Below are 25,216 nucleotides of genomic sequence, written 5' to 3' on the forward strand. Positions count from 1 at the left end.
GCTGACCAATCTGCGAGCTGGAAAGCAGCCGCCGCAGCCCCGAATGCGCCTGCGCGAACTTCACTCCGGGAGGGTGCGGCCCGCTTCCTACTGCGCGCAGGCGCATTGCGGTTTTTTCACTGCGTATCCGGGTATTTCCGGGTTTGAGGAATTAACGGCCCAGAAAAAGTTTCAACTTCAACAACATTCAGCTTGAGGATTAAAATGGCGGTTTCCTGTGTAAATACAGCCTGTCTTTGTATCATATTAACAGAGCGGGGACGGTCAGTTACATTGTGGGCGGCGCGGTGGCTCAGTGGTTGGTGCTGCGGTCTCACAGCGCCAGGGAGCCGGCTTCAATTCCCGGCCTTGGCTCACTGTCTGTGTGGAGTCTGCACATTCTCCCCGTGTCTGCGGCCCTTTCCTCACACTCTCCAAACATCAGCAGCACAGGGGCACTGGCCAGGCTCAGTTGCTGCTCAGTGTCGGGGGGATTAGCAGGGTCAACACGGGGATAGGGTCTGGGGGGGATTGTGGGCGGTACAGACTGGATGGACCCAATGGCCTCCTCCTGCACTGCAGCAATTGGATGATTCAATGTTTCATAGAAAGATCTGTTATTACAATCCAAGCCGTGTCTGTGGAAACACCATCTAAATTGTATGAGTAAACACAGTAATGGATTTCTCTCAGTTATTTCATTCTGGGCCCTGTATGAGCATTTGTAGAACATGAAACTAAATTGCTTTTACAGCCGCACAAGCAACAAATGCAAGAAAACTGAGAGCTTGATTGAATACGAGGATATGTGCACATTCACAGTGCAACACGTGTTTTGTCACCGTGGCCCCAAACTCTATCTCTAAAGAGAGAGAAGAACTGGTACCCACAATGTTTGTGCCTCATGAAAATCCCCTCTCCGCCCTTTTGCCCTGTCTGGGCTTCTACTGAGCAACTTTCACCTCTCTGACTTTGCCCGCAGTCCGGACACACCCTGCCAGGTATTGTCCCCAGTGGATGGCCATTCATGAGTGAGTCCTCCCCCTTATCATCAGGACCTAGGGTGGAGGGGTTTGCCTGCAGCAACACCATACAGTCACAGGTTGAATTGGTTCACAGACTTAAAAATACGTCTGTGAATTTGCAGCCTTGTGGAGTCCATAGACCACATATATGTAAGTTGTCAAAGGCTGCACTTCATTTTTAGTTTCTTGAGAAATGTGTAACGTTCTTTTTTGGTGGGACTTCAGCCCCAAGCGTCGATCTTTGGGCACCCGTCATGGAGGGGGACGGGAATGGGCGAGAAGCTCCTCATGAGCCTGCTCCTGGACTTGGCCAAGCTGGCCATTAATAGGTCCAGGCAACGGGAAGTTGAGTGGGTCGTCTGTCCCAACTCTTTTCCCATCTACTGCAGCTATGTTCACTGCCAGGTGAAAGGGAGCATGTGATCTCTGCTGGCAACATAGAGGCTTTCCTTACCTGGTGGGCACTGAGGGCTGGAGTGTGTTTTTAACCCCTTTCATTATAGTTTGCTTTATTGTTTAAGTTTCCTTCGAGATTCTGTTCATTTTTAGGATGCTGCATTTTAATTCATCCCTCAATTTGTTGATTTGGTTTATTTGTTAAGATACGAATTGCAAGATGCAGAATTTCACTGGCATCTCAATCTCTGGACTTTTCCCTCGGATGCCAACAGTCCACAGTCAGTCACCTTGCAGAAATGCAGAGGGCTTTCCTTGTCAGCAGCTGCTGCACCCCTGGGAGGGGGGAGGGATTGAGGGAGAAGGGACAGGGTTGTGGCGGGGAGGGGGGGAGGCAGAGATGGATGGGGAGGGGGGGGGAGGCAGAGATGGATTGAGAGGTGGAGGGAGACGGGGGAGGCAGAGATGGATTGAGGGGGGGGGAGGCAGAGATGGATTGAGAGGTGGAGGGGAACCAATTGCAGGTTGCAGTGGTTAGAACAAACTTTGTACAAATTTATGGTTTCTGAAATTTGTAATTATTTTGACAAATTGAGTAGTGGCTGTTCAGTGAATTGCCACCCTGATAGATTCTGTTCACTAACAAATGAACAATAATCTCATTGAACGAAAGTGCAAACACTCGGTAGTGTTCACTTACTCCTGTTCCTGTAAGTTTGTAAATACCTGCTGTGGTTCCTTGATGTGGTGAGGTTCCTCAATTAACTCCTGCTGATGTTGGAACAGAGTCTGATCAATGAAAAGTAATGTTGTTCCACACATGGGTCAGAGCAGTGGAGAATAGGAAAACTGAATGGGGAAGATTGAAGAAATAGGGAGGGAGTCAGTCACAAGGTGTTTGGAAGGAAGGGAAGATCTCTCTCTCTGAAGCGTTTTCTTTCTGTTTTTCATTCTTTCTCCCTCTCTCTCCCTGAACCATAGAATCCCTACAGTGCAGAAGGAGGCCATTTGGCCCATCGCGTCTGCACCGACGACAATCCCCATAACCCTACTTATTTACCCTATTAACCACCTGACACTAGCGTCAATTTAGCATGGCCAATCAACCTAACCCACACATCTTTGGACTGTGGGAGGAAACCGGAGCACCCGGAGGAAACCCACACAGACACGGGGACAGTGACCCAAGCCAGGAATTGAACCTGTGACCCTGGCGCTGTGAGGCAGCAGTGCTAACCACTGTGCCGCCCTGTGGGACTGGGGGATGTGCTATAAAAGTTCCAGTGAACTGATGTCCCATCAACTTGTTCACACTGTTCAGATGCTCTCATTGTGGGACTGGTTTCAAGACATCTTCTAATCTCGCTGCACACCTGTGAGTTCACACTGGGGGGGAGACCTTTCAAATGCCTAGATTGTGAGAAGTGCTTTAAACGTTCTGAGGAACTGATGTCCCATCAACGTGTTCACAGTGATGAGAAACCATGCTCTCTCTTTCTTTTTGCTCTCTGTTTTTCTCTCCAGTATTTCCTGGATTTAATTCTGTCAATCAATGAGCATTACTAGAACTGAGCTTTCTATTGGATAATGATTGACATCTAGATGCACCTATGAGAAGATGGAAAGAATTGAAACGCTGGTCTTGGTGACGCATGCACATAGACCGTCACAGCCGGCAACACGCATGCGCCAGCCTGCCGACTGCACGCGAGAGAAAACGGTTAACGAATAACAGTGTTTGAATAGAAACAGCCTCAACACTGAGTAGATCTGGGTGATTCTAGGCTGAATAGACACAGCATTATAACACAGAATATCTGGGTGATTCTAGTCTGAATACACACAGCATTATAACACAGAATATCTGGGTGATTCTAGTCTGAATACACACAGCATTATAACACAGAATATCTGGGTGATTCCAGGCTGAATACACACAGCATTATAACACAGAATATCTGGGTGATTCTAGTCTGCATACACACAGCATTATAACACAGAATATCTGGGTGATTCCAGGCTGAATACACACAGCATTATAACACAGAATATCTGGATGATTCTAGTCTGAATACACACAGCATTATAACACAATATCTGGGTGATTCTAGTCTGAATACACACAGCATTATAACACAGAATATCTGGGTGATTCTAGTCTGAATACACACAGCATTATAACACAGAATATCTGGGTGATTCTGGTCTGAAAACAGACCATCAACACTGAAAATATCGTTGAATCATAAAATCCCTGCATTGCAAAAGGAGGCCATTCGGCCCATGAATTCTGCACCGACAAAATTCCATCCAGGCCCTATTACCCATAACCCCACATATTTACCTTGTTAATCTCCCTAACACTCGGGTCAATTTAGCATAGCCAATCAACCGAACCCACACATCTTTGGACTGTGCGAGGATACCGGAGCACCCAGAGGAAATCCCTGCAGACATGGGGAGAATGTTGAAACTCCACACGGACAGTGAGCCAAGGCTGGGAAGTGAACCCGGATCCCTGGCACTGTGAACCAGCAGTGCTAACCACTGTGCCACCTTGCCGCCCCTTGATCTGGGTGATCTAACCTGAATACCGAGAGGGCATTATAACAGAGTGTATCTGGGTGATTTTGGGCTGAATAGAGAGAATTAACCGCTTCATAACACTGAGAACATCTGTGGTTATTGTTACACTTTTCAAACACACACTTTTCCTGAACATTCATCCTTAGCTTGGGGAGAAAATGGCGATTTTCTGTTTTTCACTCAAAAAAAACATATAGGCGGCACAGTGGTTAGCACTGGTGTCTCTCAGCGCCAGGGACCCGGGTTCAAGTCTGGCCTCTTGTGTGGAGTTTGCACATTCTCCCCATGTCTGCATGGGTTTTCTCCAGGTGCTCGGGTTTCCTCCCACAGTCCAAAGATGTGGGGGTTAGGTTGATTGGCCATGCTAAATTGACCCAAGTGTCAGCGGATGAACAGAGTAAATATGTGGGGTTAAAGGAATAGGGTCTGGGTGGGATTCTGGTCAGTGCAGACTCGATGGGCCAAATGGCCTCCTTCTGCACTGTCGGAATTCTATGAAACCCCATGTTGAAAATTAGGATAGTCTGATCAGACACTGTGTAACCTTCATTAATGTGTCCAATGAAAACACAGCAATTCAAACATTTTCAACACTCCTATTGAAATTCCCTGTTCGCTTCACTAGATGGACTGTCCCAGGATTGAGGAAATTGTCATTCTAATTGAAACATTTCCAACCGTCTTATTGAATCTTTCTTTCAGGTCTGGTTTATGGGCTGACCTGGGAATGAGAAAATTGTCGTTCTCGTTCACCTGGCACTATTTGTCATTTTTTTTCTCTCCTGCTTTAATCAGATCTCCGGTGAATGCTGGATTGATTGAGAAAATCCACAGCTGGAAGTAAGCAAGGAGTGTGGACTGCAGGACTAAAAGGTGAACCAGCACAGGATTGTGAGAGTGCCAACCGGAGAGAGACCTTGAGATTGAAAGAACTTCCGTCTATTTTCTGGAGAGGAAGGTGAGAGAAAGTTGCATTTATTCTGGTCCTGTAGACAGTGCAGAAAGGTTACAAGGTGAGGTCAGAAATGCTGAGTGAGAGGTATGGAGAGTCTGAGCACTGAGTCCAGTTATCTCAGATATAAAGTGTTATTTACTGTCAAGCGGATCAGTTTTTGTCTCAAACTTTAATTTAATAAAACCGCAGTGTTTGTTCTTGTTATATCAGTTGTGCAATATTGGAATTGCAGCTTCAGTGTTAATTTAAAACAAACTGACTGTTCTGGGTTAATCTTCCTCTTAACTGAACTGAGGGTGTGTGATGGTGGTTTTGTTATTTCCGTTTTCAGTTATATTTGCTGATGGATTTCCTGTGTTGCCAGGGTAACAATCTGACTGATCTCAGTACCAGAGGCAGAAGTACGGACACCAGTTAGTGGAGAGAAATCGGGTGGGTGGGAGCCAGGCGAGGGGATCACCATGTGAGAGGCGGGATTTGGAGATAGACAAAAGCAATCAGATATGCAAGGCAGAAGGAGAGGGAGACCAGGGCAAACAGACACAGACAGGAGTGAAGGAGAAAAGGAAAAGCAGAGAGGTGGAGAGAGAGAGACACTCTTGCAGACAGGCAAGGAAGTTCGAAACTGAGATGGCAAGTGACAAAGCAGCAAGGCTAAACATGGAAGCGGGTGGTGGGGCAATTATGTTAATTAAAGAGGGCTTTAGTCGTGTAGTCAGAGATGACCTTTAGTTCTTGAAGATCGAAGTGTAAAATCAGTTGGGTGACCCTAAGAAACAGCCAGGGGCAAAAACCATTGGTGTGAAGTGTTTGTAGGTCACCCAGCAGCAGATGGAATGTGAATCTCCGGTACGTCAGGAAGTTCGAGGTGTGTTTAAGAAGGGTAATGCAGTAATCAATCTGCATCGAGACTCGGTGAAACCTAATTAGTAATGTTGTGGGGGATGAATTGTTTGAAAGTATCCTGAGCCATTTTCTAGAATAGTATATTGAAGAACCAACTCGGGAATCGAAAAACAGACTACATGTGTTAATGTAAAGGAGTCTTTCGGAAAGTGTTATCATAACAATGAACAAAGAAAAGTACAGAACGGGACAGGGCCCTTCGGCTCCCCAAGCCTGTGCCGATCTTGATGCCCTAACGAAACAAAAAAAAACCTTCAGCCCTTACTCGATCTGCCTGCTTCCACCACCTCCCTCAGGCAGTGCATTCCAGGCACCCACCACTCTCTGCGTGAAACAGTTTGCCTGCACATCTCACTTAAACTTGCCCCCCCCCTCACCTTGAACCTGTGCCCTCTTGTAATTGACACATCCACATAGTGCCAGGTGAACGAGAACGACAATTTTCTCATTCCCAATTTTCTATGTCCCTCATAATTTTGTAGACCTCTATCTGGTCTCTGCTCAGCCTCCATTTTTCCAGTATAAACAATCCTAGTTCATTCAATCTCCTCATAATCAACACCCTCGTGCTGGTGAACCTTCTTTGCACTCTCTCAAAACTCCAGGTCCTGCTGGGAGTGTGGTGACCAGAACTGCACACACTACTCCAAATGCGGCCTAACCAAGGTTTTATATAGCTGCAACATGATTTCCCAGCTCTTGTACTCGGTGCCCTGGCTGATGAAGACAAGCATGTTATTTGCTTTCTTAATCACCGTGGCCACCGTGTGTCGCCACTTTGTGAGAACTGTGGACCTGCACGCCCAGGTCCCGAGATATGTTAATGTTCCCAAGGGTTCTGCCATTCACAGTATAATTCATGATAGAATTTTACATTTAAGTTTGAAAGTGATTCAGTTGCATTAGAAACTAGGGCATTAAATTAAAACAAAAACTGAAGGTGTGAGGATCAAATTGGCTGTGGTGGACTGGGGGAAAACTACGTTTAAAGTTTGTCAGACAATGGCTAACATTTATAGAATTAATACATAGTTTACAATAGCAATACAATCTGAAACCCAGAAAGGAATGTGTTCCAATCATGGCTAATGGAAACAAAGCAAGGATTGTGTCGGATCAAAGGAAGCAGCATATAAAGTTGATGTGGATTGATGGGTGTAGGAGTAGGTTGAGAATCCAAACAGGAATGTCTGTCATCCACTCCAAAAGCAGAGTCCACTGGCAGTCCTTGCCACAGCAGCATTTTCTTCCTGTGGTCGGCACATTGGTAAAGGAAGACTACATGTGTCTGTGTCTGCGTTTGCATTGTCCTTCCCTGCCATCCTTGATCACGATGTTATACTGGTTTGGTGACAGTGTGAGAGCCCAGTGCTGTATTCTAACTGAGGCCTTGGGGGAATGCGCTTGGATTCACTGCAAAGACTCATCAATGGCTTATGGTCTGTGCATATGGTGAATGAAAGACCATAAAGATACTGATGAAAATGTTTCACAGCGAAATCGATGGCTACACCTTCCTTGTCTGACTGAGACTATCCCTTCTCAGCTTCTGTCAGCATATGAGATGCAAAACCAATGGCTTGCTCTGACTGTCCTCCATCAGATGAGGGAGTTCTGCCCCAACACCGTAGGATGAGGCATTGCATGATAGAATGAGTTCCTGTCTTGTTCAAAGTGACCGAGCAGATTAGCTAATTGCAGCAGTGCCTTCACATCCTTGAAAGCTTTCTTTTATGCTGACCCCCCACTTTCATTTGGTTTCTTTGTGAAGCAGTATATACAGTGGTCCCAACACTGCTGTAAGGTCTGGCAAAAACTTCCCGTAATAGTTACCAAACCCAAAAATGACCTGAGCTCGGACACATGATTGGGATCTGGAGCTTTTTTCCTCCAAGTGATGAACGCTGCACTATGATTTTGTGACCTAGATATTCCACAGTTTGTGCCTGGAAAATTCCCATGCTGCGCTTCAGATGCAATCCTGCCTCTGAAGACTCTACACTTGGTTCAGGGTGCTGAGGTGTTCCTCCTCAGTTTTCCCTGTAATTAGAGGGCGGCACGGTAGCACAGTGGTTAGCACTGCTGCTTCACAGCTCCAGGGACCCGGGTTCGATTCCCGGCTTGGGTCACTGTCTGTGTGGAGTTTGCACATTCTCCTCGTGTCTGCGTGGGTTTCCTCCGGGTGCTCCGGTTTCCTCCCACAGTCCAAAGATGTGCGGGTTAGGTTGATTGGCCAAGCTTAAAAAATTGCCCTTTGTGTCCTGGGATGCGTAGGTTAGAGGGATTAGTGGGTAAATATGTAGGTATATGGGGGTAGGGCCTGGGTGGGATTGTGGTCGGTGCAGACTCGATGGGCCGAATGGCCTCTTTCTGCGCTGTAGGGTTTCTAAGATTATTCTTCTAAGATAAAAATGAACTGCGACAGGAGGAAAACCTTGTCACAGATTATCCATTGTTCCCAGAACGGTTTGAAAACAAACTCCAGGCCTCCAGGTAATCACGTGTACGCACAGTATCATCATTTTTAATAACAGGGATATTTGATGCTCCCCAACTGAATGGACTCATCGAGTGGCTGCAAAGGCTTGGAATCAAACTCTTCCCTCACTTTACCTTTCATGGTGTAGGGCACTGTCCTGTACTTGAAAAAGCGAGGAGGATAGCCTGTGGATCAACAAACAACTTCACTATAGAGCCACGCAATGTGCCCAGTTCATCAGAATATTTCTGAATGGCATCCTCTATCACCTTTGTGTGCTTTATTTCATCCCAGTTCTACAGAACTTCACTGAGCCAGCCATGCCCTATAGATGAGGCTCCTTCCCTTTTCTTGCTTCTTTTCTGTTGTGTGCAATGTCCATTTCTAACACCGGAAGCAATGGTATGGGCTCTCCGGTGTACATCTGAAGTTTGATCCCTGTCTGAGTAAGGGCTGGCGCCTTGTCAGAGTCCCAAGTTGTCTTGTTGGTCTTTTCACTGATCACAGATGCAGAGGTTCCCGTGTCCATCACCATCTTGGTTTGTTTTCCACCGACCTCTGCTATTGCATAGATAGGTTTTACATGCCCCTCACTCACATTAAATATGTAAGAATGCTGCTAGAGCAAAGAAAAGTACAACACAAGAACACGCCCTTTGGCCCTCCAAGCCTGTGCCGATCATGATGCGCTAACTGAACTAAAAAGCCCTTCTGCCCTTACTCGGTCTGTATCCCTCTATTCCTTCCCTATTCACATACCCATCCAGATGCCCTTAAATGTTGCAAATGTGCCTGTGTCAACCACCACCTCAGGCAGCATGTTCCAGGCACCAACCATTCTCTGCGTGAAAAACTTCCCCTGCACATCTGTCTCAAACTTGCCCCCCTCTCACCTTGAACCCTTTTATTGGCACTTGCACCCTGGGGAAAACGCTTCTGAATTTGCATCATGTCTATGCATCTCATAAGTTTCTAAACCTCTATCAGGTCTCCACTCAGCCTCTGGCTGTCCAGTGAAAACAATCCTCGTTTATTCAACCTCTCGCCACAGCCAACACCCTTGAGACCAGGCAACATCCTGGTGAACTTTATTTGTGCTCTGCAAAGCTTCCACATTCTTCTGGTAGTGTGGCGACCAGAACTGCATGCAATACTCCAAATGCGGCCTAACCAAGGTTTTATATAGCTGCAACATGATTTGCCAACACTTGTACTCAATGCCCCGACCATGTGTCTTCTCAATAACTATGACCACCTATGTTGCCACTTTTAGGGAACTGTGGACCTGCACGCCCAGATCCCTCTGTGTCTTAATGTTCCAAAGGGTTCTGCCATTTACAGTACAATTCACACATAAACTTGATCCTCCAAAATGCACTACCTCGCATTTATCCAGATTAAACTTCATTTGCCTTTTCTGTGCCCAAGACTCCAATCTATCTATATCCTGTTGTAAACTCAGCACTATTACCCTCTCCACCAATCTTCGTGTCACCCGCAAACTTACTAATCAGACCACCCACGTTTCCTCCAAACAAAATAGGTCCCAGCACTGATCTCTGCAGAACACTACGAGCTACAGGTCACCATTCTGAAAAAATACCCTTTCCCTGCTGCTCTCTGGTGCGAATTTTCCCGTTCCACCCACCATGGGAATCGGAAAGCCGAGGGGTGGACCATGGAAAGGTCCGTTGACCTTGGGTTGGATTTTACGGTTTTGGGACGAGTGCAGCCATAACATCCTGCTGTCTGTCTTCTGTCACCAAGCCAGTTCTGTTTCCATCCAGCCAGCCCACCCGATTCCTTGTGATTTCAGTTGTTGTACCAGTCTGCCATGTGGGATCTTGACAAACACCTTACTACAGTCCATATAAACTACATCCACAGCCCTTCCCTCATCAATTATCTTTGTCACTTCTTCAAAAACCTCAATCAAGTTGGTGAGACATGACTTCCCCCTACAAAACCATGCTGCCTGACACAAGCTAGTCAATTTCTTCCAAATGTGCACAAATCCTCACCAAAAGCTTCTCCACCACAGACGTTAGGCTCACCAACCCCTGATTTCCTGGATTATGCCTGCTTTCTTTCTGAAACAAGGGATCAACAATGGCTACTCTCCAGTCCTCTGGAACCTCGCCTGTGGTTAAAGAGGATGGGAAGATATCTTTTTACTCCCCTGTTTCTTTCCTCCCACACTAAACTGGGGTTGATCCCATCTGGCCCCGGGGACTTGTCTACCTTAATGTAATTTAGGATACCTACCACTTCCTCCTTCGATATATTGACATTCTCTAGAGTGTTCACACACCTATTCTTGGCCTCAACATCCTTCACACCCATCTCCTTGATGAATACGGATACAAAGTATTCATTAAGGATCTCACCGCCTTCCTGTGACTCCACGCATAACTTCCCTCTATTGCCCATGAGTGGGCCTATTTTTTCTTGGGCTATCCTCTTGCTCCGAATACATGCATAAAAGACCTGGGATTCTCCCTGTTTGCTAAAAATGTTTTATGGCCCCTTTTAGCCCTCCTAATTTGGCGTTTAAGTTCCTTCCTATTTTCTCTCGACTCCTCAGGGGCTTTGTCAGTTTTTTAGTTGCCTCGACCTATTGTATGTTTTCTTTTTGACTAAGCTTACAATTTTCCTTCTCATCCACGGTTCCCGAATTCTGGCATTTCCATCCTTCATTTTTCCGGGTCAGGCCTGTCCTGCATTTCAGTCAATTGGCTTTTAAAAGCTTCCCACATGCCAGACGTGGATTTGCCCTCAAAGAGCTGCTCCCAATCCACATTCCCCTGATCCTGTCTAATTTGGATGTATTTGTCCCGCGTCCAATAGAACCGAGGGCCACTCTTGTCCTTGTCCGTTGCTACCCGAAGTCTTATGGAATTATATGGAATCCTTTGCTCCTGTATCTGCTCTGAGCTCTCCAGGTGATGTGTAGCTGACTGATGCTTTTTCAAATTTGAATTCCCTTGCTCCGCTTTTGACTTGCTCTTAGCATCTTTGCAGCTCTTTGTTAAACGCCCCTTTTTTGTTGCAGTGGTGACTAACAGCATCAAAACATTTGCAATGATCCACATAGTGTGTCCCTCAACACCTGACACATTCCATTGCTTTCACCTTTCTTCTTGCTGCCTCTTTCTTTACTTGATGCAGTGCCCCCTCCTCCGCACCACCATTGGCCTTCTGGATATCTTTTGCATTGCAGCCATTTCGAGGCACTGAGAAATTTCTGGGGCCCTCTTGAAAGTCACTGTGGCTTCACCCAATAACTGATGCTGGCTCGGTGTGGGCGAGGCCGGGTCATTGGGGTGGATGAGGAATAAATCCGGATCTGTTCAGATGACCAGATGTGTATTTCAGAGCCTCGCTAGAATGATATTGTAAATTTAGTGTTAAATTGAAGAGACCCATAAGGGAGAATGAATTTGTGCTTTGGGATATTGTTTTCACAAAATCAAACACACTGGAAATCTGAGTTGTTTTGAGATTAAGAATGAAATCTTAACAAATTTACAACCAAGGTTTAAAACCAGCAATGTAAAATGCAGTAACTGCATTTTACATTGCTGGTTTTAAACCTTGGTTGTAAATTATTGCTGTTGAATAACTTCCAATTCTAATTTGAAGAAATTAAATGTCTGAATCACTTTTCCATTTCCATATCGGAGAAAGGAGAGGACAATAGCTGAGTTTGATTAGGTGTACAGGTATAGGGACACAGACACTGGCACGTCCACACGAGTGGAGAATATGGAGCCACGTGCATTTGTATAGCACCTTTAACGTAGCAAAACATCCCAAGACACTCGACAAGAGAACAATTCAGTGGGAAAACAAATACATAAAACATTCGAAGGGGTCGCTGGGCAGGTGACTAATTTTTGTCAGATTGTTAATCTTTTATAGGCGAATCTGAGAAGAGGGAAAAGTAAAGCAGCCGAGAGGCTTCGGGAGGGAATTCCGGAGCTCAGGACTTGGCCTGGATTGTGGACAAATTATCCTCGAGATACACAACTTGTCAGATTGGACAAGGTAGAGATGTCGCTGGCTTCTAGGGCTGCTGTAGGCTGCATGAATAGAAAGACAGGGGCCATGGAGAGATTGAAAAGCTAGTTTGAGCATTTTAAAATTGAGGTGTTGTCAGGCTGTGAGACAGTGAGAGTTGGTGAACTCGGGTGAATGAACTGAGACGTGGTGTGAGTTAGTCAGGATTCAGGAAGCAGAGTTTCAGAGCAGTGAGAATGTAGAGCTGGATATCAGCAGTTTGCATGTTGAACCTGCTGCCAGGTTACCGAGGGGCAGCATGTTGATGAGAAATAGAAGAGGGCCAATGATAGTGATAATGATGTGGGAGTGGCAAGAGAAAGCAATGTCACTGATTCTCTGGATGGAAAGGAATAGATAAGAATTGAACCAGGGGCCTTTGATGCATTTCCACTCAGCTGCACGACAAGAGGGAGGAGTTGGAGAAGGATAACATGGTCAAGGATGCTAAAGGCTGCAGTCGGGTGATTGAAGATACTGCATTGACTTTTGTCAGAGTCGGGTAGGATAGCAGTTGTGATTTCAAGAGCAGTGGCAGGTTCAAACTTGGCTGCAAGGTGCTCCTGCAAAAATGGCCATGGATTTGGGAGGTAACAACATGTTCAATGACTTTGGAGAGCAAAGTGGAAACTGGAAATTGGGTATCGGATTGAAAGGGAAAACGATTTTTCAACGGACGTGATGATGGCAACTGGTACTTTGTGAAACAACTGTTACTAATATCACGGTAACATATATGAGACTAATATTCTGAAATATATCTTGCATATTAGTCAAGATCTCAACGCCCTGCTTCTGATTTCAATACTTACATCTGATCCTGACATTGATATTATCCTCATTACAGAGTCTCAGAATCAGGCAAGGCCTGTCAATATCATGGCTGAAGGTTCAAACAGGAGAGAATATCCAACAGCCTCATCAAAAATGAGAATGGACACAGGTAGGATCACAAAAATACAAACATAATTTCTATCCTGTCTGCAGCTCAAACAGGGACTGAGTGGAAAGTGGGAGAGAGTGACCATCGAGAGCAGGTTTATCCAAGGTTCGGCCCGAGGGGGCTGCGTGTGACTCGCAAAGCTCCTCTACGTGGTCCCGGAGAAAGTTTTCAAATTGTTGTAAAACAGCTGAGCTTCAATTCAGGATTCTGCTTGGAGCTGATCCTCCAATCAGAGGTAATTTCTCTCTCCCATTGCTGCTGATTTGTCGACTATTATACTGTGATTGGGAGAAACAAACCACGATTGGTAGCACAGTGAACAGCGTGCTGAAGGCTCGTGTGAGAAAGAAGCAAAGGCATCTCTGGGTGGGGCAAACTGCAGTGGGGCTGGATCTCCCCAACATTCGCTGCGAATGGAGCGATTAGTGAGTGGGAGTGAGGCACTGAGTGGCGGGGGGGGGAGAGGTGGGAGTGAGGCACTGAGTGGAGGGGTGTGCCGGAGTGAGGGACTGAGGGGGGTGTGTGGGGGGGGGCAGTAAGGGGCATGGGTGAGGGGCACTTGGGGCTCGGTGGGTGGGACTGCAGGGAGGGGGCCTGACAGTTGGGACTGCAGTGGGAGGGCTGTGCGAGTGGGACGTGGGGGAGGGATCGGAGTCTTGGTGGGTGGGAGTGCAGTGGCGGGTGCTGGGTCTGTGGGACTGTGGGTGGGGGTCAGAGTCTGGGTGGGTGGAACTGCAAGGGGTGGCTGCGTGGGTGGTTGGGATTGCAGGGTGGGACTGGGGCATGGGGCTGGGTGGGTGGTGCTGTGGGAGCGGGCAGGGTGGGTGGGGCTGGGTGGGTAGTGCTGTGGATGAGAGGGACTGGGGGGTGCTTACCACTAAGCATCCAATGAATGCGTATAGTCTTCTTTGTATTATATGGGTAAGGACTGCTTCAGTATTGGAATAGTCATGAAATCAAATGAACATTGTGCAATCAGTCAGCATCCCCACTTCTGGCCTTCTGATGAAAGGGAGTCTTTCATGAGGCAAATGATGATGTTTGGGCCTCGCACATCACTGAAGAACTCTTGGAGCTGAGATGGCTGACGTCCAACCACCACAACAATTGTTGTTCGGTGTGACTCCAGCCGGTGGAAAGATTCCCCTGATTCCCATTGATTTCAGTTCTACCCGGACTCCCTAATATCACAACTGGTCAAATATTCCCGTGATGTCAAAGACATTTAGATCAGCTCTCATGTCGCATAACTTACAGAAGAGAGTTCCTGTGTGGGAAATATTCTCCTAATTTCACTCCTGAAAGTCAATCTCTGGAATTCTCTGCTCCAAAGGTGGATGGAGACTGGATCATGCAATATATTTAAAGCAGAGGTAGATAAATATTTGATCGATGGATGAATGCAGGGCTATGGGGAAATGGCACAGGAAAGGAGTTGAGGCCGGCATCGATCAGCGATGATTGTACTGAATGGCGGGGCAGGCTTGAAGGAACTGGTGGCCTACTCATGCTTTCATTTCTTGTGTGTTTTCATGTTGTGAAAGGGCTCCTTATTTTAACTATGCCGCCTAGTACTCGAGCCTAAATCGAGGCGGAATCCGACATTAAGGCGGTGTAGGCTGAAAATGTAAGTGTCTGCCTTCATGTGACGAGGAATTTTCTGAACAAAGTAAGGGTCACAGGACCATGAAGTGGGTCAGGGCAAGACTTAAGCTACCATCAAGCAGGATGTCCTGGCTCTGAGTTATCCAGCTGATCAAATAGCATGCAGCATTTGTGCTATACAATGCCAAGGAATGATGATTTTTAACAAGAGAGAATCTAACCATCTGCGTCTGACAGTCAGTTCAGCATTACCATCACTGAATTGGCCATTCTTAACATTAGAAACATCGAAACACTACAGCACAAAACAGGCCCTTCGGCCCCACAATTTGTGCCCAACATATCCCTACCTTCTAGGCCTACCTATAACCCTCCATCCTATTAAGTCCCATGTACTCATCCAGGAGTCTCTTAAAAGACCCTATTGAGTTTGCCTCCTCCACCACTGACGGCAGCCGATTCCACTCGCCCACCACCCTCTGTGTGAAAAACTTCCCCCCAACATTTCCCCTGTACACACCCCCCAGCACCTTAAACCTGTGTCCTCTCATAGCAGCCATTTCCACCCTGGGAAAAAGCCTCTGAGAGTCCACCCGATCTGTGCCTCTCAACATCTTATACACCTCTATTAGGTCTCCTCTCATCCTACGTCTCTCCAAGGAGAAAAGACTGAGCTCCCTCAGCCTATCCTCATAAGGCATGCCACTCAATCCAGGCATCATCCTTGTAAATCTCCTCTGCATCCTTTCAATCTTTTCCACATCCTTCCTGTAGTGAGGCGACCAGAACTGAGCACAGTACTCCTTATATAGCTGCATCATTATCCCCAGACTCCTCAACTCAATCCCTCGATTGATAAAGGCCAGCACACCATACGCCTTCTTAACCACCTCCTCCACCTGCGGGGCCGATTTCAGAGTCCTATGGGCCCAGACCTCCAGGTCCTTCTAATCCTCTACTGTACTAAGAGTCTTTCCCTTTATATTGTACTCCTTCATCCCATTTGACCTGCCAAAATGGACCACTACGCATTTATCTGGGTTGAAGTCCATCTGCCACTTCTCCACCCAGTCTTGCATCCTATCTATGTCCCTCTGTAACTTCTGACATCCCTCCAGACTATCCACAACCCCACCAACCTTCGTGCCGTTGGCAAACTTACCAACCCATCCATCCACTTCCTCATCCAGGTCATTTATGAAAATGACAAACAGCAAGGGTCCCAGAACAGATCCCTGGGGCACACCACTGGTGACCGACCTCCATTTAGAAAAAGACCCATCTATACCCACTCTCTGCCTCCTTTGGGCAAGATGTGGAGATGCCGGCGTTGGACTAGGGTGAACACAGTAAGAAGTCTCACAACACCAGGTTAAAGTCCAACAGGTATATTTGGTAGCAAATACCATAAGCTTTCGGAGCGCTGCTCCTTTGTCAGATGGAGTGGAAATGTGCTCTCAAACAGTGAGTGCACTGTTTGAGAGCACATTTCCACTCCATCTGACGAAGGAGCAGCGCTCCGAAAGCTTATGGTATTTGCTACCAAATTAACCTGTTGGACTTTAACCTGGTGTTGTGAGACTTCTTCCTTTGGGCAAGCCAGTTCTGGATCCACAGGGCAGCAGCCCCTTGGATCCCATACCCCCTCACTTTTTCTAGAAGGCTTGCATGGGGGACCTTATCGAAGGCCTTGCTAAAATCCATATAAACCACATCTACCGCCTTCCCTTCGTCAATGTGTTCAGTCACATTTTCGAAGAACTCCACCAGGCTCGGAAGGCACGATCTGCCTTTGACAAAGCCATGCTGAGTATTCTTGAGCATACTAAACCTCTCCAAATGCTCATAAGTCTTGTCCCTCAGGAACTTCTCCATCAGCTTACCAACCACTGAGGTTAGACTCACCGGTCGGTAATTTCCTGGGCTATCCCTCGTCCCCTTCTTGAAAATAGGAACCACATCCGCAATACTCCAATCCTCCGGCACCTCTCCCGTCTCCATCGACAACGCAAAGATCATCGCCAGAGGCTCTGCAATCTCTTCCCTTGCCTCCCACAGTAACCTGGGGTCCATCCCATCCGGATCTGGCAACTTATCTATCTTGATGCCATTCAAAGATTCCAGCACAACCTCTTTGTTAAAGTCCACATACTCAATCATTTCAGTCCACCGCAAGCCCGCAGCACATCCACCCAGGTCCTTCTCCTCCGTGAAAACCGAGGCAAAATACTCATTAAGCACCTCTGCCATTTCTACTGGTTCCGTACAGACTTTCCCGCCTTCACCTTTTATAGGCCCTATTCCTTCACGTCTCATCCTTTTGCTCTTCACATATTTATAGAACGCCTTAGGGTTTTCCTTAATCCTACCTGCCAAGGCCTTCTCGTGACCCCTTCTGGCTCTCCTAATTTCCTTCTTTAGTCCCTTCCTACAAGCCGTATACACATCTAGATCTGGAGATTGTTTTTGACCAAGGTAATCAAACATCCAGATTTTCTGCACTGTCCTATTTTTGAGCCCTGTATCTCTGGGTTGTCTCCTGCCAGGATGCTCTTTGTCCTGTAGTTTTGTGTTTCCAATTCTGGACATGCGCTGTGTGTATTCGCAGAGGCACAGCCTTTCTGGCGCTGACCCATCAAGAAGCAATCTGCTGCAAACTCCTCTGCCTCAGCAATTCCAGGTTTGGTAGCCGCTCCCCTGCCCATTCCAATGCCAGAGGTATTTCCTTACCTCAGAGTTGGTCACCGTGACTTTGACTTGAAACTGAACTGGATTAGCCACATAAATACAGGAGCAGTCAGATGTGGGGCATTCTTTGGAGAGTAAGTCATCTCCTGTCTCACCAAAGTCTACAATGTACAAGGCACAACTGGAAAATTTGCAATTTGTTTACTGTGGCTCCATGAACACTCGAAGCTCAACATCACCAGGACAAAGTAGCTCAATTGATTGACACCACCCATCCACCACCTCATTCTCTTTGCCACCGATGCAAGTGATAGCAATGTGCATCATTTACAGGGTGCATTTTAGCACCTCACCAAGGCTCCTTCAACAACACTTTCCAAACCCGAGACCTCTGCCACCCTAGAAGGACAAGGGCAGCAGATACATGGGGATACCATCATCTGTAAATTGCCCTTTAATCCACACAACATTCTTACTTGGAACAATATTGCTGCTGCTTCACTTTTCCTGTATAGAAGTCTTGATATTCCCTTCCCAGCAGTACTGTGTATATGCACCATGTAAATTGCAGCAGTTCAAGACGGTGTCTCACCAGCTTTCCAAAAACAATTAAGGATACACAACAATTTCGAGCCTTGCCTGGAACCCTCACACCCAGTGAGCAATTTTAAAAATGTTCATTTTATATTTGAAATTGATGGAATCTTGTTAACCAAGGGTGGGAATGGATTTGGGGCAAAGGTGATTATAGTCAGGTGAAATATGCTTTCACTGAATGTTTGTGTTCCCAGAAGGTGTTTGATAATGTGGCTCACAGGAGGCTTTAGTTGCTCGCTGTAAAGGGAAGTGTAACAACATTAATAGGAATTCATTGACAGAAATGTGTTTATTTTTGTCCATTTGTGTTTACAGATCCAAACTCCACAATTCCTCAGTTCCTGACAAAGTGTGATGATTACCAACTGTTCAAATTGACAAAATTCCACCGGGACAGACTTGAACAGGCGATGGAAGGAGGAGTGGATGGAGTCAGCTTATCGTTAACGTATGAGAGGATTTTCACCGGACAAGAGCATCGGGTAAGAGGGAGGGATAGAACAAAGACCAGTACTGCACAGGAACAGGCCCTTCGGCCCTCCAAGCCTACGCCGATCATGATATCTGCTGACACTAAAACAATATGCTCTTCGAGTCCGAATCCTTCCATTCCCATCCTATTCATGTATTCATCTAGATGCCCCTTAAATGCCGCTATCATACCTGCTTCCACCACCTCCTCGGGCAGCACATTCCAGACATTCACCACCCTCTGTGTAAAAAAAATACTTCACTCGCACAACTCCTCTGAACATCTCCCTATACACCTTAAACCGATGTCCCAAGTACTTGGCTTTTCTACCCAAGGAAAGAGCATCTGACCATACACTCTGTCAATGCCGCTCATAATCTTGTAAACTTCGATCAGGTCACTCCTCAACCTCTGTCATTCCAATGAGAGCAAACCGGGTTCATAACTAATACCCTCCAGACCAGGCAACATCCTGGTAAACCTCTTCTCTACCCTCTCCAAAACATCCACATCCTTCTGGGACTGTGGTGATCAGAATTATACACAATATTCTAAATGAGGCCTAACTAAGGTTCTGTACAGCTGCAGCATGACCTGTCAATTTCTAAACTCAATGCTCTGACTGATGAAGACAAGCATGCCGTATGCCTTCTTGACTACGTTGCCACTTTCAGTGATTGATGGACATGAACGCCCAGATCTCTCTCCCTGTCAATACTCCTAAGGAGTATATTTGCTATATAATTCCTACCTGCTGGATCTTCCAAAATGAATTACCTCACATTTGTCCGGAATAAACTCCATCTGCCATTTCTCCACCCAAGTCTCCAAACGGTCTAGATTCATAGAATGAGTTACAGAATCCCTACAATACAGGAGGAGGCTATTCGGCCTATCAAGTCTGTACCGACCACAATGCCACCCAGGCACTATTCCTGTAACCCGATACGTTTACTTTGCTAATCCCCCTGACACTAGGGTCAATTTTAACATGGCCAATCAACCTAACCCGCACATCTTTGGACTGTGGGAGGAAACCGCAACACCTGAAGGAAACCCAGGCAGATATAAGGAGGAAGTGAAAACTGCATCCAGACAGTGACCCAGGCCGTAATCATAGAATCATAGAAACCCTACAGTGCAGAAAGAGGCCATCTGGCCCATCGAGTCTGCACCAACCACAATCCCACCCAGGCCCTACCCCCATATCCCTGCATATTATCCCGCTAATCCCTCTAACCTACACATCTCAGGACACGAAGGGGCAATTTTAGCATGGCCAATCAACCTAACTCGCACATATTTGGACTGTGGGAGGAAACCGGAGCACCCGGAGGGACCCCACACAGAAAGGAGGAGAATGTGCAAACTCCACACAGACAGTGACCCAAGCCAGGAATCGAACCCAGGTCCCTGGCGCTGTGAGGCAGCAGCAATATTCTATATTAAATGAGTTAATGAATTTGAAACTTTCCTTTGTAAACTCCAGTCTGAAATTCTCCATTGCTCTGACTCTGCACAGCCACTTCTTCAACGTGTTTATCTCTCAACTATCTAACTCATCAATCCTCCCTACTGAGCTTTTATGACAGAAATAATTTGACAAATAACATTCTGTTTCTGACACTTGAGTTAATTAATAGAAATGATTAAATGATTAGATTTTTCAGCATTATTATTGCTTCATTCTCCTGACATAAATCAGCAGTCGGTGTTTGGATTAGTCAAATGTTAATTCATCAGCCAATTTTCATCTTAGGTTTTCCATTCTTCTATTTAACTAACGTAACAATCAGAATCATCCTGCCCTTGCCACCTGAGTTCTGACTCGCCACTGTTTTATTTACATACCGAGAGCAGGAGTCGGCTGTTCCGCTCCGCTGTTTAACAACATTGTGGCCGATTTGATAGTGAGCTCAAATCTGCATCTTGCCGATCCCTTATAAACTATCACCCCGCCTTGCTTACCAAGAGTCCATCTACCTCCGTCTTAGAATTGGTCCATGGCCTTTTCAGAAAGAGAGTTCCAAAGACTTATGACCTTTTCCTGGGGGAAAGAATGCCTCATCACCTCAGGATTTCGGAGTAAATCACAGTGACGCAGCAGGAATTGAGAGAATAAAATGGATCATATTGTCAATCAATAACCAACCAGATGTCATGTTGGACTTGAAGGACAGACAACTAATTATATTAAAATACTGCAGATTCTCAGTGATTCCTCACTCTCCTGGAAATATGTTTTTGATTCTACTTTAGTTTATTCTAATTTCTTTATCGTTAATGGCTGGAATGAGATGTGAAGTGAATTTTCAGTCCATGTTTATTATGGATCAGGACCCGGCCCAGTGACTGATTTCTGAGCTGAAAGCAACTGGGAAATCCCATCACTGAGCAGATCCTTTCCTTCTCATTCTCAGTGTTTATCTTTCACTCTGCGTCTCATTATTCTTCATCACTATTCTTCATAGAAAGTCACTGAGCTCGTGGATAATGGAAACCGGGCGGACAGTTCCAAACTTCTGCTCAATCTGGTGATGGAAAAAGGATCTCGGGCTCGAAGGGTGATGTGGGAATCCTTTGTGAGAATGCGTCATGGAGTCCCAAAGCTGGATAAAATACTGAAAGAAATACAGGAGCTTGGTACGGTAAAATCACACAGCGATTTTAATTTCCCATTTAAACACTGCCGGTGTTACTGATTTGATTTCATGAATTTATTTAAACAGGTTCTGATGCATTCGATGACATGAACATTGCACAAGGTTTATCTGAATTGCCCAGTCACCTGGAAGGTAAGGGATGAAATTGAGAATGTAAACCATTTCACTTCTGAGAATCAGAATGATTAATTACAGCCTTTGTTTAAGAGGTTGTCAAAAACCTGAGAATCAGAAAGTCAAAGGCTGGGGTAACAGGGTTGAACATGATTGGGGTTTTGTCATTGATCCTCAACTATGCAGAGATTCAAATTGCAATTCATAGAATTTTTCTTGCATTCTGTTAATACATTGCCATGGCATCTTTTCACTTAATCAGCTGCTGATTTCTATTATTTCTGATGTCTTATACACTTTACAGAATCTTGCTACACTATGAATCTTATACAAACCTTATGTGTGTGCATGAATGGTCTGGATGGCAAAGAGTAGAGCCTTGAGCCAGAAGTTAAGGCTTATCTGCACTGGGGCGGCACGGTGGCAAAGTGGTTGGCACTGCTGCCTCAGAGTGCCAGTGACCTGGGTTCAATCCCGGCCTCGGGTGAATGTCTGTGTGGAGTTTACACGTTCTCCCCGTGTCTATGTGGAACACCTCTGGGTGCTCCGGTTTTCTCTCTCAATCTGAAGATGCGCAGGTTAGGTGGATTGGCCATAGTAAATGTGTGGGGTTACGGGGATAGAGAGGGAGGGATATGGAGGCCTTGGTAAGATGCTGAATTGAAGAGTTGGTGCAGACTTGAATGGCTGAATGGGCTCCGTCTGCACTGATGGGATTCTATGGATCTATGGAAATCATTCTAAACAAACACAAACCAAAATACTGAGCAGGAAAATCCCAGAAGGTCCATCAAACAAAGATCTGCAGAGAGATTTGGACAGGCTGAGTGAGTGGGCGAGGATATGGCAAATGGAGTATAACGTTGAGAAATGCGAGGTTATACACTTTGGAGGAAATAATAACAAATGGGATTACTATCTCAATGGAAACAAATTAAAACATGCTACCGTGCAAAGGGACCTGGGGGTCCTTGTGCATGAGACGCAAAAGCCCAGTCTGCAGGTACAACAGGTGATCAAGAAGGCAAATGGGATGTTGGCCTATATTGCGAGGGGGATAGAATATAAAAGCAGGGATGTCTTGATGCACCTGTACAGGGCATTGGTGAGGCCGCAGCTGGAATACTGTGTGCAGTATTGGTCCCCTTATATGAGGAAGGATATATTGGCATTGGAGGGAGTGCAGAGAAGGTTCACCAGGTTGATACCGGAGATGAGGGGTTTGGATTATGAGGAGAGGCTGAGGAGATTGGGTTTGTACTTGTTGGAGTTTAGAAGGATGAGGGGGGATCTTATGGAGACTTATAAGATAATGCGGGGGCTGGATAGGGTGGAGGCGGAGAGATTCTTTCCACTTAGTAAGGAAGTTAAAACTAGAGGACACAGCCTCAAAATAAAGGGGGGTCGGTTTAAGACAGAGTTGAGGAGGAACTTCTTCTCCCAGAGGGTGGTGAATCTCTGGAATTCTCTGCCCACTGAGGTGGTGGAGGCTACCTCGCTGAATATGTTTAAAGCGCGGATGGATGGATTCCTGATCGGTAAGGGAATTAAGGGTTATGGGGATCAGGCGGGTAAGTGGTACTGATCCACGTCAGCTCAGCCATGATCTTATTGAATGGCGGGGCAGGCTCGAGGGGCTAGATGGCCTACTCCTGCTCCTATTTCTTATTATGTTCTTATAACAAGGGTTCAAGCATCATGGCGAAAGACATCTTCCACTGGTGCCTCCCAGTCCAAATCCTGCCACTAACAATGACCACACAGTCTTCTTGGAGCAGCAAAAATAGAAATGCCCAGAGTTGATATGGAAAAATGCTGTGTTTAATATTCCCCTCTAATCCCTCAGCTGATTGTTTCCAATCGTGCAGATCACGTTGAACCATTGTTCCTCATATGCACTTCTCTTCCACATGATGCAGTCTCTGTGCCAGACAGGATTCGTCTGGCTCCCTCTTTAGAGTCAACACAGCTACTCGAAACATCTTACAGAGGCTCATAGTTCTCTGGAGATAACGAAACGCTGAACATCCACTCTATTCCTGCATTTACGTAGTTCAAACATGTGTTATCAGGTCTCACACAATTTGATGACTGGAATCATCGATCAGAAGGGATTCTATATCATTCAGATATTGATTAGACCTCTTTCAATTAGAGTTTGTATCTGTACTTCAAAGTAAATAAACCATGTAGCTGAGCTTCGCAAAGTTGTTAACCATTTTTGTAGCTTTCTTCTGTGACTTGTCCACTCTATGTTGAGTGAGAGGTGATTCACTTTGGAAGGAGTAACAGGATTACAGAGTACTGGGCTAATGGTAAGATACTTGGTAGTGTGGATGAGCAGAGAGATATCGGTGTCCATGTGCATAGATCCCTGAAAGTTGGCACCCAGGTTGATAGGGTTGTTAAGAAGGCATACGGTCTGTTAGCTTTTATTGGTAGAGGCATTGAGTTTCGGAGCCATGAGGTCATGTTGTAGCTGCACAAAACACTGGTGCGGTAGCATTTGGAGTATTGTGTACAGTTCTGGTCGCTGCATTGTAGAAAGGATGTGGAAGCATTGGAAAGGATGCAGAGGAGATTTACTAGGATGTTGCCTGGTATGGTGGGAAGGTCTTATGAGGAAAGGCTGAGGGACTTGAGGTTGCTTTCGTTAGAGAGAAGAAGGTTAAGAGGTGACTTAATAGAGGAATACAATATCAGAGGATTAGATACGGTGGATAGCGAGATCCTTTTTCCTTGGATGGTGATAGCTAGCACGAGGGGACATAGCTTTAAATTGAGGGGCGAGAGATATAGGACAGAGGTCAGAGATAGGTTCTTTACTCAGAGTAGTAAGGGCGAGGAATGCCTTGCCTGCAGCAGTAGAAGACTTGCCAACATTAAAGTCATTTAAATGGTCATTGGATAAACATATGGATGATATTGGAATAGTGTCGGTTAGGTGGGCTTTAGATTCATAGGTCGGTGCAACATCGAGGGCCGAAGGGCCTGTACAGCGCTGTAATGTTCTACGTTCTATGTTGGGGGGTAACATCAACTGTGCACACTATCCAGGTGTGATGTGAGCAGGAAAGTGTGCAGGCAAAATCATGTCAGAGAAACATAGAAAGTAGGAGCAGGGGTAGACCATTCGGCCCTTCGAACCTGCTTTACCGTTCATTATGATCATGGTTGAACATTCAACTCATTAGCCTGATCCCATCTTCCCTGCAAATTGTTTGATCCCTTTAGCTCCTGGAGGTATAGATAAGTCTTTCTTGAAAACATACAATGTTTCAGCTTCAAGGTTTTTTGTAGTAGTCAACTTCATAGACTCATGACTCTTTGCATTTCTCTGCATTTCAGTCCGAAATAGTCTACCCTGTATCCTCAGACTGTGATCCCTCGTTCTGGAAATCCCCGCCATCGGGTACATACTACCTACCTCTATCCTGTCTAGTCCTATTAGAATTTAGGTTGCTACGAAATCCCTCCCTTATTCTTCCGAACTCCAGTGAATATAATCCTAACTGACTCAATCTTTCCTCATACGTCCTCATACCAGGAATCAACCTGGTATACCTTCTCTGCACCCCGGCGGGGGCGGTGCCAGGTTGGCAGGGGGCAGGGCCGGGTCATTGGGGGTGGGGAACTCCCAGGAATCAGCCTGGTATACCTTCTCTGCACCCCGGCGGGGGTGGTGTCAGGTGGGCGCCAGGTCGGCGGGGGCAGGGCCGGGTCAGCGGGGTTGGAGAACTCCCAGGAGT

At 46.2% G+C, this 25,216-nt stretch overlaps 1 protein-coding gene across 6 annotated transcripts in view; it reads left to right on the top strand.

Moving 5' to 3' along the window:
* Nucleotides 1-25,216, top strand: part of LOC144486471 (NACHT, LRR and PYD domains-containing protein 3-like) — an 87,728-nt gene that overhangs the window by 3,934 nt on the left and 58,578 nt on the right. For 2 of the 6 annotated variants that reach the window (XM_078204510.1, XM_078204515.1), the window contains exons 2-6: nucleotides 4,782-4,944; nucleotides 13,233-13,328; nucleotides 18,534-18,700; nucleotides 21,162-21,333; nucleotides 21,420-21,485. In XM_078204510.1, the coding sequence (XP_078060636.1) occupies nucleotides 13,265-13,328; nucleotides 18,534-18,700; nucleotides 21,162-21,333; nucleotides 21,420-21,485 (469 nt within the window). In that variant the 5' untranslated portion in view covers nucleotides 4,782-4,944; nucleotides 13,233-13,264. Of the gene's footprint in view, nucleotides 1-156; nucleotides 220-2,924; nucleotides 3,121-4,781; nucleotides 4,945-12,245; nucleotides 12,374-13,232; nucleotides 13,329-13,372; nucleotides 13,564-18,533; nucleotides 18,701-21,161; nucleotides 21,334-21,419; nucleotides 21,486-25,216 lie in introns of those variants that run through there. The other 4 variants (XM_078204511.1, XM_078204512.1, XM_078204513.1 and 1 more) reach the window with 4 other exon arrangements.

The sequence above is a fragment of the Mustelus asterias genome, unplaced genomic scaffold, assembly GCF_964213995.1.
Source record: "Mustelus asterias unplaced genomic scaffold, sMusAst1.hap1.1 HAP1_SCAFFOLD_357, whole genome shotgun sequence".
In the NCBI taxonomy this organism is placed as follows: Eukaryota; Metazoa; Chordata; class Chondrichthyes; order Carcharhiniformes; family Triakidae; genus Mustelus; species Mustelus asterias.